At 61.3% G+C, this 17,785-nt stretch overlaps 1 protein-coding gene across 3 annotated transcripts in view; it reads right to left on the reverse strand.

Annotated features, from left to right (window-relative positions):
* LOC128062475 (protein HIRA) overlaps window positions 1–17,785 on the reverse strand; it is a 46,304-nt gene that overhangs the window by 6,943 nt on the left and 21,576 nt on the right. For all 3 annotated transcript variants that reach the window (XM_052654956.1, XM_052654957.1, XM_052654958.1), the window contains 10 exons: window positions 17,436–17,603; window positions 16,131–16,244; window positions 14,550–14,620; window positions 14,006–14,111; window positions 12,272–12,502; window positions 11,556–11,641; window positions 3,763–3,954; window positions 2,434–2,595; window positions 742–946; window positions 400–504 (listed from right to left, as the gene is read on the reverse strand). In XM_052654956.1, the coding sequence (XP_052510916.1) occupies window positions 400–504; window positions 742–946; window positions 2,434–2,595; window positions 3,763–3,954; window positions 11,556–11,641; window positions 12,272–12,502; window positions 14,006–14,111; window positions 14,550–14,620; window positions 16,131–16,244; window positions 17,436–17,603 (1,440 nt within the window). The remainder of the gene's footprint in view (window positions 1–399; window positions 505–741; window positions 947–2,433; window positions 2,596–3,762; window positions 3,955–11,555; window positions 11,642–12,271; window positions 12,503–14,005; window positions 14,112–14,549; window positions 14,621–16,130; window positions 16,245–17,435; window positions 17,604–17,785) is intronic.

Genomic DNA, 17,785 nt, shown 5'->3' on the forward strand with positions numbered 1-17,785 from the left:
GTGTGAGGCCGGGGCCTCTGGGCCAAGGACCACCAGCCCCAGGTGCGCGCTGTGAACAGACCTCACACCCCCTTACGGCCACCTATGCCGGGGGTGTGACATGGACAGGCCCGCAGGTGGGTCGGCCCCCCAGGCACCGAGCCCAAGGCCCAGAGCCAAGACCGAGGAGGCTTCTGGGAGAAGGGACCCCTGGGGTGGGTCTTAAGGAGCTGGGCGCCCAGGGGGGCAGTAGGCCTCGGAGGAAAAGCCACGAGGGAGGCGCGGGGTCCCCAAAGAGGCCAGCTGCTCCGTAAGACCGGGTGGCTGCTCGGATCAGCCACAGCGCCCCCGAAGTGGGGGGCCGTGTGGAAGCAGCCCGAGTCTGTGGCCACTCAGGCTCGCGGCCCAGGGCGAGCTCACCTGGAGGGTGAAGGCTCTCTGGGGGCCCGGCATCGGCAGCTTCAGCGCAGGCGCTGGGATGGACACACACACAGTGTCCTTCTCGGCAGTCAGGGCAGCGGGGGACTGCAAGAGCAGAGGTGTCCCTGAGCGCGTGCCAGCGCTGGAGGGCAGCGCCAGGCGCGGGTGAGTCCCCGAGCGAGGCTGGGCCTGCAGCCCCGGCTTCTCCTCCCTGAGGACCACAGGGCGGCTGCACGTCACAGAGAGGCAGGCCGCTGTGGGCACGAGGCAGCTGCCCTGGGGGGCTCGAGGACTCCGGGGGGTGGGGCGGCCCAGGCCCGGAGGCGCCCCCGCCGGGCTCACCTGCATGGACAGGGCCATGGGCAGGAGCCGCGCATCCTTGCGCGGCCGCCCCTTCTTCTTCTTCTCCACAGCCTCCCCCTCCAGCTCCAGCTTGCGCTTGGGCAGCGAGGAGGGCTTGGCCGCGGGCGCCTTCTCATCGCTGTCGCTGCTGCTCTCGAGGACGTCACGGGGCCTCAGCTCCTTCACCAGGCTCTGCTCTCTCAACCTGCACGACACAGACCCACAGCGTTTCCCCGGGACCGCTAGCCACAGGGTAGCCAATCGAATCCCTACTCGTCCCCGAAAGCTGACAAATGAGACAAGTTAGAAGAGGGCTTCCCTGGTGGTCCAGGGGCCGGGAGGCCACCCGGGAACGCAGGGGACAGGACGACCCCGCGAGCCGCGGGGTAACTAAGCCCACGCGCCTAGAGCGCGTGCTCCCAACCAGCGAGGGCACTGCAACGCAGGGAGCCCCTGCCGGCCGCAGCCGGAGCAACGAGGGCCCAGGGCAACCACAACTACGCACGACAAACACGCGCTTTAAAGAGAGAGAGAAGGAAGCTATCAAATCACGAAAACGTGTGGAAGAACCCTAAACACGTTATTAAGAGAGAGAAGGCCCCGTGAAAAGCCTGTGCCGAGGCTTATGACACCTTTTGGAGACAGCACGCCAGGGGCACAGTAAGAAGGCTGGGGCCGTGCAGGGAGCCGGGGAACCCCGGGGTGGGCTGCGCGGGAGGGACCCCGCCTGCACGCGCGCACACTGGCACTTCCTCTCGTGTGCTTGGGTCGTGGACTCTTACGTATTCTCTGCCGCTGTCAAGGGGGAGGGCGAGGATGGCAGGCGTGACGCCTCATCCCGCAGGCCCTGCTGGGGCTGTAAGCATCTAACAGGCTGTAAGGGACGGGGGTGAAAGCTCCTGAGGGAGCCAGCCTGGTGGCCTCAGGGCCCAGCTCACCCTCCCGCGTCGGGGTGGGAGGCACCTCGGCGCCCCTCACTTCCTGTTCAGTGACACGTCTCATCTCACCACTTTCCAGAGCGTTCAGCAGCGGGAGGCTGCAGACCCACCACACTGCTGACCGCACACCAAGGTCAGAGGCCACGCTGGCCTGCACAGTGCCCCATGCCCTTCCCCAAGAGTGGGCCCTGCCCAGACACGCTGGTTCCACACTGGGTTCAGCCCCAGGGCAGCGCAGGTGCTTCAGCTCCACGCCGCCGTCCGCGGCAAGGATCGTTCTCGCCACAGCTGCCGCCTCCTCTGGGCGCCGGCCGGCCGAGGGGCTCCTGCAGGTCTCAGGCCCCTGTCCCTGACGTGCTGAAGGGGACGCAACTCCAGGAAGGGATTGGCGCCCTGGCCTGGGCCAAGGAAGGTGGCCTGGCCCCGCTCGCACCCCTCCAGCCCTTGACTCGCTGGACCGGGCAGTGAGCTCCGTGCCTCAGCGGGCTCGCACCGAGGCCTCCCTGGGGGCAGAGAGGCTCCAGGCCAGTTGCAGAGGCTGGAATGCTCAGGTGGCCGGCTCAGCAGGGTCCTGGTGCCCGGGGGGGCTGCTGCCTGTCCTTGGGGAGGCGAGGATCGCTGTGGGGGCTCAGAGGCTTCCAGTCCCTCACTGTCTCGGCTCTCGACCTCCTGGCTGGTGCGTCAGCAGGAAGCCAGCATTCGAGGTTGGAACCCGCCTGCCCCCATTTCCGGGGCCCACGCAGCTACCACCTACCTTTCCGCAGCTGTCGGGGTCACGCTGGCCGAGGCAGGCGTCCCCGGCGTGGCTTTGGAGCGCTCCGTGAACCGGGAGTCGAAGGCCTTCATAGGTTCGATCTTGGACGGGGTTGTCAGGACGGAGGGGGACGGGGTGGTGGGAGCAGTGGCCGTGTTCACGCTGGGGTGAGGGGGGGGAAGGCCACGTCACACAACCAGCAGGGCTGGGAGCCTGGGCTCTGCGTGCCGTGGAGCCAAGGAGCCGGGCATGAACGTCAGACTTCCATAAACAACTGCCCTGACTTCAACATCCCCACATACTGCCTTCTGGAAGGCGGCCCTTCCGGCACCTGCCATTTGCGAAGCTGTGAGCAAAGGCCTGGTGTGCCCCTCTGCACGTTCCGAGAGCTGCTGGGGGCACAAGGCCGGGACGGCGGCTCCACAGGCCCTTCCTCACCTCGGGCCCGTCTCCACCCCAGCCCGCTCTGCCCACAGGCCTAACCGGAAGCGCGTGGGATCCTGAAGCTACCGTCCCCTCCTGCTGCTTCCCTGGCTGAGCGCGGCACCTGGGCGGCTCCACGTGCCTTGGGGGATGGTCAGGCGCCCCCCGCCACCCGAGGTCCCGGCACGTCCCACACGCTGGTCCGGAGCCATGGGGCTTCCTCTGCGCTGACCCGGGCCGGGGCTTCAGCTCTCCCAGGACCTGAGCAGGCCCGCACCCTGCCCTTCCCCAGCCCCTTCGCCCTGGAGGCTGGCTTCCTGGGGAGCCTGGTGGGCCCACCACGTGCCCCCCCCTCCCCTGGTGCTGGCCTCCCGGCCGTGACTGTCGCAGAAGCCGTGGTGACCCAGGCCCCAGAGTCACAGCTGTCAGGCACAAGCCAGGGCAGCAGCTGGGTCTGGGTGCTCCCGGGTGGGAGTCCTGGCCTGTGTCCGCACCAGGGAGAAGCCAGCCTTTCGTCCCGCGCCCCCCGCCCCTCCTCAGAGGTTTGCGGCTCCGTTCTTGTGGCCGCGACCCTGGGGCTTGGCTCAGCCTAAAAGAGATACTTCTGGAGACCTGCCTGGCAAGGCCCTCAGGGGGCCAGCTCCTCAGTCACACTTCTCTGCTCCTTCCCCACGGCCAGCACAGCGTCCAGGCAGACGCACCCCGAGTGCGGTGGGAGCCGGGGCCGGGGGCACGAGCAGGCCGGCTGAAGCAGGGCTGGCCCTGGGGCTGCAGGCACCGAGCCCGTGGGCCCTGAGCACTGACTCCTCTTCTGAGCAGGCCCCTTCTCTGAAACCCAGCCCGTTCCTCTCTTCACCTGAGGCCGCCCAGTGTCCCCAGGACCTGCCCCTGGCCCCATGGACTCACCCGTCCTTACTGACAGCGTCGCCCACAGGCCGGGTGCCGGCTGCCGGCTCGGAGGAAGGTTTCGAGGAGCTGAAGGGGACGGGTGTGCTGGGGTCCAGCGGCAGCAGTGGCGGGCCGCTGTGGGAGCTGAGCATGGGGCCCGCCAGGGAGCCCGAGAGTGGGATGCTGTTGAAGAAGGCCGTGGAGAAGTCCCTGTCGCCGAGAAAGGGAGAGTCAGCCCAGGCCACGGGCGCTGCGCCAAGCACTTACACACCCTTGACACCCCGGTTTCTGGTCCAGGGGCAAGGCACTCTCAGGCAGTTTTCACACAAGTGGCAAAGAAGTAAAAAAGAAAGGGAAGCCACTTCGCACACTGCATTCGGTTGGACCCGAGATGAGCTGGTACTTTATGTGCCGCTAAGAAAGAGAAAAATCGCAACCGTTAGCTGACTGATGCCTCTGACTTTAAGATGCACCCTGACCTGAGGGTTAACCAGGCAAGCATGTCTTGGGGCTGGGAAACGGCACAGGGGCCTCCCTGCCGTTGCGGGCGGCCTGAGGAGCGGCCGACGGTCTCCTGGCGTTGCTGTGGCACACGGCAGGGCTTTGCGGAGGGCCCTGGGGCGCCTCGCCCGCGCTCCCCACGGGGCCGCTGTCTGGACTGACGCACCCCCCAAGCACGTGCCGAGGACAGCGCAGGGAAATCACAGGCTGGCCCGCCGTGTGCCCCACCCTGACTTCACATGCTACGGGGGCTGAAGGCCCAGAAGGAACTGCAATGAACAGTGGGGCGTCCAGACGGCTCTGGACAGCCCGTTCTCGGGGCCCTGCTTCGAGGTCCACCTCACAAGCTGTGTATGGCTGCCCATTTTCCCACACGCTCTCAACCGGCTTCATCGATTTCTTCACCTCTGACTATCCGAGAGATGAAAGTGGTATGTTACTGCAGGTTTCTCATTGTTCAGCCGCTCAGTCCTGTCCGACTCTCCGCAGCCCCACGGCCTGCAGCACGCCAGACCCCCCCGTCTTTCACTATCTCCTGGGGTTCGCTCAAACTCATGTCCACTGAGTCGGCGATGCCATCCATCCATCTTACCCTGTCATCCCCTCTCCTCCTGCCTTCAACCCTTCCCAGCATTAGGGTTCAATTTACAATTATTTTGCTGCAGGGTTGAAAACTTCCATCTAGAAATATCTGACACTTTTTCGGTGAACTGTCTGTTCATTTCTGTCATCCGTTTTTCTCTTTTTCATCCCATCAACACGTACTGAGCAGCGACCGTGTGCCCGGTGCAGGGGGCACAGCGGTGAGGAAGCCGGCCACGGTCTCGGCCCACGCGAGTGCGACCCTCGTGGCCAGCCAGCCAACTGAATCTGTGATCTCAGCATTATCACTGTAATCAGTGCTCTAGGATCGCTCAGGCTAAGGCATGTAACAGCAAGTCTTGACCCACAGTAAGACCTTATTCTATCCGATTACTAGTCTGTATTAGTAAGGCCTACTTACCATATTTTTAACAATTGCTATATGAACAGGAAATATTTTCCCAAGGATGTTGTTTTGACTACTTACCATGTAATTTTTCTTGCAAAACACATTGTATTTGTGTGGTCTAACTTTTGCTTAATTTGTAGGAAAGACTTTTTTTTTTTTACCTCTGAGGTTATTACAAAAAAAAACTGAGACGTTCAGAATGTTATTCTCTGAAAAACTTCTGAGCTGTGCCGAATTGTAAGTTGTGAGATAGGGCTCCAATTTTTTTAAATTTATCTTGCTGAAGTGTAACTGCCTTAACACAGTTGTTTGTCTCTGCTACGCAGCAGTGACCCAGGCACACGCGCGTGCACTCTCTTCCCCATCACACCTTATCACAGGGTGCCAAGTGCAGCCTCCTGTGCAAGGGTGCCCGCCCCAGATATAACCGTTGCTCCTGCTAACCCACAAACCCCCACGACGTCCCTCCCCGCACCCTCTGCTTAGCGACCGCGCCTCTGCTCTCTGCCCTGCGGGTTGCTTCTGCTGCGTAGAGACGCGCCCGTATGTCGCAGCTTAGACTCCACACGAGCGCGGTCATCCGGCATGTGTCTGTGGCTCACTTCACGGACCACGGTCACCTCTAGGTCAACCCACGTTGCTGCAGGTGGCACCTTTCACTGCCATATGGCCGAGGAGCGTTCCGTCGTATGAATGCCCTGCATCTTCACCCACCCACCTGTTGATGGACATTCAGCTTCTCCCCACGGCTGGGTTGCTGTGAACAGTGCTGCAGTCAACACTGGGGTGTGCTGTCTTTCTGAACGGCAGCCTTCTCCGGGTGTGTGCCCAGAGAGCTCGCTGGGCCTCACTGTAAGTTTTCGAGGAACAGCCTATTTTTCGTAGTGGCTGCACCAACTGACCTTCCCACCAACGGTGTGGGAGGGTCCCCTTTTCCCCACACCTTCTCCAACGTTTGCTCCCTGCAGACTTTTTAACAACGGCCGTTTGGACCAGTGTGAGGTGGTAACTCACTGTGGTTCTCACGTTTCTCTGACCATTAGTGGTGCTGAGCATCTTTCCACGTGGCTGCTGGCCATCTGTGTCTCTTTTGGAGACATGTCTGTTCAGGTCTTCTGCCCACATTAGGAGTTTTTAGACAGCTGCGCTGCATGCACTGTCTGTGTGTTTGGAGGTGAAGCCCTCGGCTGCGTCCTCTGCGCGGGTTTCCTCCCAGCCCAAAGACGGTCTTTCCATTTGTGCACGGTTTCCTGTGAGGTGCGAAAAGCTTGTTAAGTTTGATTAGATCTTATTTATTATTTATTTTGGTGGTTGAGTATGGTTTATTAAGCTGGGCCTTAGTACAGACACTGGGGCTTGCCCATGGTGCTCTTAACGTACAAGGCCCGGACATTCTGTCAATGTTTCTTGAGCAATGACACCAGGAAGCTGGCACCAGCTAAGTGGGTGCGCACAAGCTCGACACCTGTCGTCTTCACTTGGCTGACAGTCACTGCCAGATAGGGCAGCTTCTTTATCTGGAACTTGATCGTGGACTCCCATTTCATCAACTTTGGCCACCACGTTCGCACTGTGGGTCAGCAAGGAAGGGAACTGGCCAGCCCTGTTCAGGCCTGGGCCCAGGATTCGTGGGATCTGCTTGATCAGAGACTGTGAAGCCAAATGTTGAACGCGGAACGTGAAAGTCGCTCAGTTGTGCCCGACTCTTTGTGACTCCATGGACTCATGGAATCCTCCAGGGCAGAACACTGGAGTGGGCAGCCTTTCCCTTCTCCAAGGGATCTTCCCAACTCAGGAACCAAATCCAGGTCTCCCGCATTATAGGCGGATTCTTTACCAGCTGAGAGCCACAAGGGAAGCCCCAAAAGGCCCAATGTTTCTTGGCCAGCTTCTTATTCTTGCTGAGTTTCTTCATCACCTCGATGTCCACAGCTGCGGCTGCATTGCAGCTGTCCCCCGGACACACGCGGAGAGCCTGGGGCGCAGAGTGGGATTGAGACCGATGGTGCCCGAGAGGCGTCTGTCCCGAGGGGCAGTTTCAGGCTGATCTGAAGCTCCCCCGTCTCCAACCACATCTGCTGGTTCCCGGGCAGGACTCCCTGCACTGCCTCAGAGCGGGCGTCAGGGAGACTCTGCTGCTTGTGGCTCCTCACACCATGATAACCGGGAAAACAAGAGTCATTTGTTTATTTTTGCTGCCGTTTCTACTCCCTAAAGAAAACGCTGGTAGAGTGTACATCAGAGGATGCCGGCCTGCGTCCTCTTCTAGGAGTTTTGCGGTGTCTGTGTGTGAGTCTGTGAGCCATTTTGAACTAATTCGTGTGCTCGGCGTTGGGGAGTGCCCTGGCTTTACTGACTCACACGCGCTGTCCAGCGTTCCAAGCCCCACTTACTGAAGCGGCGTCTCGCCCTGCACGCAGTCTTGCGCTTGCGGTCCCAGAGCGTCACGTCCTGGCTCTTCGCCGCGCCCATCCTTCTGTTTATGCTCTACGCTTCCATTTCCAGCGGGGCTAGTCTCTCTGATTAACCTTTCCCAGAACACTTCAGCCGCTCCCGTGTACTTTTCTACGTAACTGCAGTCAGTTTGTCTCTTGCTGAAAATCCCTGTGGTGATCTGTTATCCGTAGGCTGCGAGAGGTCTGTCATCTTCACGATGCTGAGTCACTCTATCTGGGAAGCGGTGTGCGTTTCTAGCTGTTTCTGGGAAGTTTCTTTTAGGGCTTGCAGTAGAGTTTAAAGTTTTTTTCTTCATGAAGCTCTCCTGTGCTTGGGACGTTCCAGGCGCTGCACCGCGGAACATGGCTTCTCTCGTCACACCTCCCAAAGGTAACTGGTGCTACCTGGTGGCGCGTGGCTGGTCATACCCAGGCCCCTGGTCTTCTTTTACTGACTGTGGCAGCTTTTCCAGTTGATTCTCTTGTGGGCCACATCACCCTTGACTCACACCACGCTTGCCACCTCCTTCCTAATTTCTTTTTTCTCTTGTCTCACTGTATGAGCTGGCATTGCTAGAACAAGGTTAAACTACTGTCACAGTAGACGTTCGTTCAGTTTTCAAATTTAATTTGAAATAAGTTTATCAAGTTTAATAAACACCTATCTATTCCTATTAAAGTTTTAAATAAGAATGATATTGGCCTTAATAAAAATGCCTCTTAAGCGTCTACAGAGATGACCAAATAATTTACTTTGATCTACTGAAAGGCAGGAGCAAAATAAGTTTCCCCAAATCGTCTGAACCATCTCGCTTTCCTGAAATAAATTTTGCTTATTTACAGTGTATTAGCATTTTAACACGCACTCCAGTGTTCTTGCCTGGAGAACCCCAGGGACAGGGGAGCCTGGTGCGCTGCCGTCTATGGGGTCGCACAGAGTCGGACACGACTGAAGCGACTTAGCAGCAGCAGCAGCAGCATTTTAACACATTATAAGGTTCAGTTTGTTAGTTTATTTAGGATTTTACATTGACGTTTGGAAATGAGATTGATCAGAAATTTACTACTGTATCTCTGTCACATTTTGATATGAAATTTCAACATAGTGTTCATTAAAAAAACGGCTTTGCAAGTTTCCCTTCTTTTTCTAAGCACTAGGGGTGTTTTCAGTATTATTAGGTTGATGCAAAATTAACTGCGGTTTTGCACTTGAAATCTGTGCTCTGACCCTGGAACATATTCTAAACAGAGCGGGACCATGTTAAATGTCATTTTCACGTGCACTGCTCACGATCTTTGCTAGTGACCTATTACTTGCTGTGCATTTTATATTTACTTTAGACTATGGAACGATGTTAGACACAAAGAAAATTTGAGAGATTTTCTTATCTCAGTTCAAAATGGGTTGTAGAAGCAGAGGAGACAACTCACAACATCAACACCACGCTTGACGCAGGACCTGCGAACGAGCGTGCAGTGTGGTGGGTTTGCAAAGGAGACGAGCACCTTGAAGAGGAGTGAAGGGGCGGCCGCCAGAAGTTGGCAAGGACAGCCGAGAGCGTCACTGAAGCTGATCCTATTGGAACCACGTGAGAAACTGTCCAAGAACTCAACTGCAACCATTCTACGATTGCTCAGCATTTGAAGCAAATTGGAAAGGTGAAAAAGGCCGATGAGGGGTGCCTCGTGAGCAGACCGGAAATAAAACAGTCGTCATTTCGAAGTGCCCTCACTTATTCCACAAAACGGAAGCCGTTCCTCGACTGGACTGTGACATGCGACACAGAGTGGGCTGTATACGACAGCTGGTGGCGACCACATCAGTCGGCGGACCGAGAGGAAGCACCAAAGCGCTTCCCCAAACCAAACTTGCACCAAAAAAGGCCGCGGTCACTGTTAGGCAATCTGCTGCTGGTCCGATCCACTACAACTTTCTGAATTTCAGCAAAACCACTGCATCTGAGAAGCATGCTCAGCAAATCAATGGGATGCGCTGAAGACTGCCGTGCCTGCAGGTGGTGCTGGCCGACAGGAAAGGCCGAGTTCTTCTCCATGTCAGTGCCCGACTGCACGGCGCACAGGCAACGTCACGGCGCTTCGCCTCACCGGCCACAGTCGCCTGACCTCCTGCCAAGTGAGGAGCACCTCCTCGAGCACCTCGACAACACCTGTGCAGGGAAAACGCTCCCACGCCAGCAGGATGCAGAAAGTGCTTTCCAAGTTTGTTGGGTTTTTATGTTACAGGAATTTCTTGTCGGCAAAAACGTAACTGTTGATTGTAATGGTTCCTATTTTGATTGATAAAGATGTGTTTGAGCCTAGTTATAAGGATTTAAAATTCACAATCCAAAACTGCAATTACATTTGCACCAACCTGATACTAGAATGATTTGCTCTTTACAGTTTGCTGGGACTTTTCCGTGAAGTTGTCTGAGTCTGGTGGCTTTCGGTAGGCTACCTCTGGGACAGCTGTCCTCCATTTCTTCTATGAGACTTCATCTGTGTAGATTTTCTTCAGTTTTGGTAACTTTCGTTTTCCTCAAGATAATCCATTTTCAGATTTATTTGCAGAGGTCAACAGAGCACCTTGCCTCCTTTTGGTTTATTCTTCATCTGCGGCTGCTTCCCACGTTTCCATCTTAAGTGCCTGCACTTTCCCTTCTCTCTCGATTGGCTGAGGTGACAGTGACCTGGCCTGCTGCTGTTTCGACATGCCCGTCAAGAGAAGCAGTCGTTCAGATCAAAAGCACCAAGTCTCGTGCAAGAAACACGTGCCCCAGGGCAGAAAGCTGGCGCAGGCGCCACCCTGCCTCCTCAGCAGGACTCAGGACAGAGGTCCCGGCCTCGCCTCCCACCCACACAGCCCTCCCTCCCGGGGCTCTGAGGTCCAGCTCCGCACACGCTGGGTTTCACCTGGTCCTGAGGAAAGCGGGTGGGGTGGTGTCCAGGTAGGTTCAGGGGAGAGACTCCTTCAAGAGGAGCCACGCTGGGTGAGAGGTCCCCCTGGGCGAGGAGTCTGGAGGCCTGACCGCAGGAGGGGGTCCGTGCGTCGGTGACTGAGGGTCTCCGTGGCCCTCAGGGGAGATTGAGAACAGCCCCGGGAGGAGCACGAGCGGAGCGCAGAGCGCTGCTGCGCACGATGCCCGTGCAGACGGGCGGAGGGGAGCGGGTCACCTCCACCCACGGCCTGTTCCTCACACTCGCCCTCCGAGTCCTCACTGTGGGGAGGGTGACCAACCCAAAAGCCAGCCCGACTACAGATGCCACCACAGCAGCCGACGCCCACCAAACCCACTGCCAGCCTGGGCCCCGCCCTGCACGCCCGGTTCTGGGAAGCGCACCGAGGGAATAGTCGGAGCGGTGCTCAGACGCACGGACAGGCGCAGCCCTCCGCACGCTCCGCACGTCCACAGTCACGGGGCTGGCTAGGTAAGGCACGGCGCGTTCACAGGCTGGCACCTGGACCCTCTGCAAGCTAGTGCCTCAGAGAACCAGCTGTTAAAGTGGACACGAGGTCAAGGACCAGGAGCAAACGGAGGCAGCGGGCCGCACGGTGCCAGCAGAGACTGAATCTGAGCCTGGGCCGTGGGCGACGCTGCTTTCAGCATCGCGCACACGCTTCTCTCCCGCGGAGAAAGAGGGTGCTACGAAAGCGTACGAGACACCCTGGCGTCTTCAATGAAGCGGGGCCAGCTGCGTGGACACGGCAAAGCCACGGAGGCGCCTCGACAAGCCCACCTGCAGCGCCGCCAGGGGGCAGGGCTCTGAGAAGCGGGCTCAGCTCGCCCCGTCCGCCCACGAGCCTGTGCCGGCTGGGCAGTGACAGAGCTGCCGCGGAAGGAGAGAGGAAGAGCGCCCGGAGCAGGCGCGGGGAGAGCGAGTACCCGGTGTCCAGCTGTGCTATGCAGAGCGGCGTGATTCTCCTCCGACCGTCTGCGGTCCGCGTCTCAACCTGCTTCTTCAAAAGGTTCTGGCAAAGGAGAGACAAACGAAAGCAGATGCGTCAGTGCCTGTGAGCAGGCAAGGGCTGCAAGGACGCGAGCCCCAGCTCCCCACGCTACGGCCTTTCGGATGCAACCAGACGGAGCCGCTGGTTCAGGACGCGTGCTCGACCTCACCCTGAGGGGCAGTGGGTCCAGCAGCCCCTCGCCTCCACCTCCAGGGCCCACCTGACTGGGCCTCCAGGCAGCGAATACGCGCCGGGCCAGCCGTGCAGCCACAAGCACAGGCTCCACGCGGAGTCACCTACCGGGCGAGACCTGACCTCCTGCCTCTAAACCATGGTTTGTAAAAACTTCCCACCGAAGGCTCATAACCGAGGGCTCCAGCCGCACCCTGTGCGTGCTCCACCGGGGGCGGGGGGCGCCTTGCACGAGCACCTGGGGATGGCTTTAGCCCCCGGCTCCGTCGCTGCCCTTCCCACCCCCCTCACCCGCACCCGCACCCACACCCGCACCCGCACCCCAGGGGAGCACGGCACCCAGGGAAAGACGCGGAGCTGACAGTCTCCGAAGGGCAGGGCCCGAGGCCCACTGCCCTGTGTCCACCTCTCTGGAAAGGCTGTGGGCAGTGTCCTCGGGGCGCCAGGCCCAGCCCTCACCTTCCGAATGTCCTCCAGGCTCTCCCCGTTGACGACGCCGGCGACCGAGGGGGCAGAGCCCGTGTCCCTGGCCGCGGGCGTGGCGTCCCTGGCCGCGGGGCCCTTGTGGTCCAGCTGCTGCTGCCTGCGCTGGTACTGTAGCATCTCGGGGTTCTCGATGACAGCGGTGGACAGCTGGGCCTCGGTCATGATGGCCAGGCTCTTGCCGTAGGTGGCCTGGTGGATGCGGCTCTGGGGAAGGCCGAGTGAGGGGTGTGACGCTGCCCACCCGTGGGCAAGTTGTGAGTAGCTCCCCACTCAGGGAAGACGGGGCCCCGGGCAGGGTCCCCGAGCCCTCCCGCGGCCTGCCTGCTGCTGACTACGTGTCCGGAGCGGCCCTGCACCCTCCCTGGGCACTCAGAGCCTTCAAGGCGTCTATACCTGGGGATGCGAGTGAATGCCTGACCCTATGGCAGGTCTGACGCAGAACAAATGGCAAGAAACTCTCGCTGAACTGAAATCGAGACCCTCGGGTTGTAACACGAGGCTCTTAAACCACTGCAAGGACCCAAAGGCTTCTTAGGAACCAGATCCCAGACCCAGAACCTCCTCCCACAGCCAGAGGAGCCCTGCGAGGCTGGAGGTCCCCACCTGATAGCGAGGGAAGGCCTGGCGTGCGGGCCAGGGGAACCTTTCTCGTCATGAGCAGGGCCCGCCCACCTTCCCAGACCTCAGCAGTCCTGGGCCGCAAGCCACCCATGGGACTGGGGACAGTGGCCGCAACACATGGGTGTGGCTGGAGGCACAAGCAGAAGGTGCATGCTGGGTGTGCCAGCGCCCAGGACAGAGGCCGCGGGAGACCTGCCAGCAGGACAGACCCGGGCAGGGTGGCCTGGGGCCACGAGCCCCTCCCCTGGGCCCTGGAGCCTCAGGATTCGGAGCTCAGCCTTAGCATGCCTCCAACGAAGGGGCCCTGCCTGCACCCAGGCCGGTCACAGCTCTCAAGGGCAAAGGGAGGTCACCCGGAGATGCTGAGCGGGGGAGGGAAGAGCTAGGTGGTGGACTCACTCGCCTCCCACGGGTCAGGACTATGGGTGCCAGGCCAGCCCAGGGCCCTGAGCCAGGCAGATCCCAACGCCCAAAGGGTGATGTCGTAGCGGGGTCCCCACAGTGGGCTCCGAGGGGCTCCCAGCAACAGTGGGCCCCTAGAGAGGAGAGCTGGCATGGACCTGCTCGAGGGAAGTGAGCTCGGAGCCGAGGCAGGGAAAGCTGCGCTGGCCCGTGCAGGGCCCCAAGGACGCGCCGGCACAAGTCCTGGGCAAACCACGCGTGGAAGAGGCCCGGCCCAGCCACAGGAGGCTCCCACTTCTGCCCCTAGACCTCAGGCTAACCAAGGAGGGACGTGCTCACGGGCTAGCAAGCTGGAGCAGCCCTGACTGGAGGGGGTGGAGCGCATGGCCCTGGACCTGGCAGATGGGGGTGCCAGGAAAGGGGCCCTCCCTGTCCTGATGGCCGACCCAAGGCCGCATCAGCCCAGGACATGGGACAGATGGGTGCCTGGCAGCCCCTCCATGTTCCTGGGGCGGCTGTCGGCTCAAGGAAAGACGCCCAGGCCCGCTTGTGACTGAGACGGATTCTGGATGAACAGAGCTTTATCTGTGAGGGCAACAGGCTGGAAGAGGCTGAGCCCAGGGGCGCTTCGGGAAGCAGTGAGCCCGTGCAGGCTGCAGGGGCCCAGAGCCACGAGGCTCCTACCTTCTCCTCCTCGCTCAGGGGGTCCCCCAGCTCGTCCTGGGAGAAGTCCAGAAACGCCACGGAGCCGTCCATGGAGCACACCAGGATGCCCAGCCCGTTCAGGGTCCTAGGAGAGACGGCCGTCGGCAGCCAGAAGCAAGCCCATCCCGGAGGGCTCTAGGCCCTCCGGTCCTCCTGACGCGTACACTGGGGGTCTCCTCTGGTTCTCCTGACGCGTACACTGGGGGTCTGTTCCGGTTCTCCTGACGCGTACACTGGGGCTCTAGGCCCTCCTGACGCGTACACTGGGGGTCTGCTCCGGCCCTCCTGACGCGTGCACTGGGGGTCTGCTCCGGCCCTCCTGACGCGTGCACTGGGGGTCTGCTCCGGCCCTCCTGACGCGTACACTGGGGGTCTGCTCCGGCCCTCCTGACGCGTACACTGGGGGTCTGCCCCGGCTGGGACCCCGGGCCCAGCCCCGCAGCCCCGCAGCCCCGACCACAGCACGGGCCTCGGGCCCCAGCGCCCCCCCGCCGGGCCGTGCCCCGCGCCGAGGCCCGCTCACCAGGAGATGTCCATGACGGACTTGTCGAACAGCTCATGGATGACCACCAGAGGCCGCTTCAGGCACGTGAGCTGGGGGGCGAGTGAGCGAGTGAGGCCGCCCCGCTCGCGTGGCTCAGAGCCGCCACCGGACAGAGCGCCTCGGTGCAGCTGCGCTGGCACACGGGGCGCCCCCAAGCCCGCTCAGCCCACCACCAAGACCCCAGCGGTGGGCCCCAGCCCGCCGGATCCACACAGCCGGGCCGGGGAGACGGCTGTGCACACACCACACCCCCAGCGACGCCCGGGGGTTCTGGAAGGCCTCTCAAGCAGGGATGGTGCCAGGGCCACAGGGGAGGAGGCGGCCAAGGCAGGTCCCAGGACAGCACAGCCTCAGGCAAGACCAGCCCCCTGGGCGTACCCAGGCTCTGCAGGAGCGGCGTCACGCCCCTCACAGGCTCACGCTGCCCTGGACCAGGCCCCGGGTCGCCGCTACTAACCACTTTCTTCTGTGCTGGGACACGCAGCGTACGCTCTTAAAGTCAGGCACTGGACTGCCCGCTGAGAGCGTGACGCAGCGCGTGTCACACATCCCGTGCAAGCCTGCGTCTGAGGCCACGCTCCCACCTGACCTGCATGCTCACGCCCCAGGGCCCCCACGCGGCCGAGCACAGGCCCCCACATTTAGCAGGTCGGGCTCCCACACACGGGGCTGGCCCGCCTGGCCCAGGGCCCGGGAACCCACCTCGCGGGCAGGAGGCCCTGTGGGCCAGCCCGGTCCTGAGGATGGGGCTGGACCCTGAGCCTGGAGCCCATGGGAACCTCGCCCTTTGAGTCCTCTCTCCAGAGAGACCCAGCCTGGCCCTCTGCCCACAGTCCCACCTGCAGGCCCTCGGAAGCGGGGCACCTGTCGACTTGAGCTCCGGCAGCGAGACTTTGCTCAGAGCACCAGGTCGATGGAGCTCAGGGAGCGCACAGCTGGACTGCCCACGACACACCAGGCCCAGGTCTGGGGCAGGGTCGGGGATTGCTCTGCCATCAACAACTGTCCCAAATGCAGCCGGGGATAACCTCCAGTCCTGCAACTCCAGACCCACTGTCTACAGGGAGTCAGCCGTGAGGAGTAAACTACTGCTGCCGCAGCGACACACAAATGCCAACCCCGGCGCGCCCGGGGACAGCTAGACAGTGCAGACGATAACGCCCGGGCAACCGCTTTTGTGTGACGCCCCAGACAGGAAGGCCCAGGCACACGGCAGACGCTGCGGAGTGGCGCCGGGCTCCACGGAAGCCACACGTGACCATCTGCACGCTGCAGGTGGCTGCCCCTGGGGGCTCCGTGTCGATACAAAAGGTCTCTTAAAGGAAAGGAAGGCCGGCGCCACGTGTCAACTGCAGCCTGGCTGCTGTGACGCTCCCTGAGCCTGGATCCAGGGTCCGCGGCAGCGGGCCAGCCTCTCCTGGCCAGGCCCCGCGCAGGGCAGAGCCCACTGCCTGCCACCAGAGTGGGGTCTCTCCTCTCCCTGCCGCCCCCCACCCCCGGCCGCGAGCTCAGGGGTGCTCGCCCAGACAGACAGCCCCGCCCCACCCCCGGGGGCCTCACCCAGACGGACAGCGAGCGGTCCTTGCTGCCTACGGCGCAGCAGCAGTACGGGCAGCTGGGCTTCGCGGAGCCACCGTTCTTCTGCTGCTTCTTGAAGATCTTAGGGTTGAATTTCTGCAGCCAAACGACAAAGGCGAATCAGTAACTAATCGGGCATCAGGCAGGCCCCCTGCAGTGACGGTCCCCAACCTTTCCGGCACCAGAGACCAGTCTGGCGGAAGATGGTCTTCCACAGACCGGGTCGGGTGCGGTGGCTCACGCTCCTGAGATTCTGCAGGAGGCAGAGGGCAGGCGGGGTGCGTGGAAAGGGGGGCAGCTGTGAACAGATGACGCTTCGCTCGCTCACAGTCCCCTTTCTAACCTGCCACACGGTGGTCCTCAGGGGCTGGGGATGCCTGCCCTACACCAAATATGAGACGCACACAGGTGGCCCAGTGGGGTCTCGTCCCAGAGGCAGGAAGATGGCCGGTGTGGGGAGACGGGAAAGATGCATTAGAGGCGTGGGCCCTGGGCCTGGAGGCTGGGAGGCCTTGGGGCGAGTGTCCCGCGGAAGCACCGGGCAGCCACGTGGCGAGCCCTGCAAAGTAGCCAACCCCCGAGCCCCCGGCTCCAACAGAGCCCCCCCTGAAGGCGGTGTCACCAACACAGCTGCTTTTAGCTGTTTAAGACACAGAGTTCAGGCCAGAACATCTAATGTTCATCACCAAGTGCGGGAAGGACGAGCCTGTCTGATGGACACAGGCCTGAGAGCAGGCTTCTGGACGACTCCCTGCCCTGTCAGCCTCAGACGCCCTCTGCTTCCTCTGCTCGTGGCCCACAGCTGACCAAGTCAGGCTCACACAGGCTGCTCCACAGCCTGCCTCAGGCCTGTGAGGACGCTCCCCAGGAGTCTGATCGCCACCACCAGGCGGGTCAGCTGACTCACAGCGCGGTCTTGGCGCCACGCCAGCCGCGGATGGGTCTCAGGGAGACTGGGGAGTGGGCCACTTGTCAGGGCTGCCAGCCTGAGTGCCCTCGGGCAGGCCCACACACGCGAAAGGGCCAGGCTGGGCGCACAGTAGTCCTAACAAAGCCTGACTCCAGTGATACTCATCATCACATCCATTTGCCCTTAAGACACACGGGATGTGTTCTGTAACTAGTTTAAAGGAAAGAAGAACCGGATGACAACGTGTGCTGGCCCTCGGAGGCTGCCGCCTCAGTTCCACATGTGGCCTGAGCCTGGGGAGCACGGCCTGGCCCAGGCTGCGAGGGTCCCGCTCAGGCGGCACTGTCGGCCGCCAACCAGAGGCCCAGCAGACTCACCACGACGGTCACAGCTTTCCGATGCCCAACAAAGTCCATGTTGGTCTTCCAGCCCTCCCGCTCGATGATCTGGGCGGTGGGGCCGGAGTTGTTCATGGCGTGGGCGGACACCAGGTAGTGCCCGTCCGGAGACCAGCTGAGCCGCAGCACGTGGGTCGTCCCTCCACACTGCAAGGAGCACCTGTGCTTGAGTGGAGCCCAAGGCCAATGCCGGGAGCAAAACCCGCCCCAGGACTCAGGCTGAGCAGCGCCGCGCGGCTCTGCTGCCGCCCCACTGCTCAGCGCACAGGCTGAGGGCCGGCCAGACGGCACCCGTCCACTGCTTCTGACCACAGACCCTCCTCCGCCCA

The sequence above is a fragment of the Budorcas taxicolor genome, chromosome 17 (genome assembly GCF_023091745.1).
Source record: "Budorcas taxicolor isolate Tak-1 chromosome 17, Takin1.1, whole genome shotgun sequence".
NCBI lineage: Eukaryota > Metazoa > Chordata > Mammalia > Artiodactyla > Bovidae > Budorcas > Budorcas taxicolor.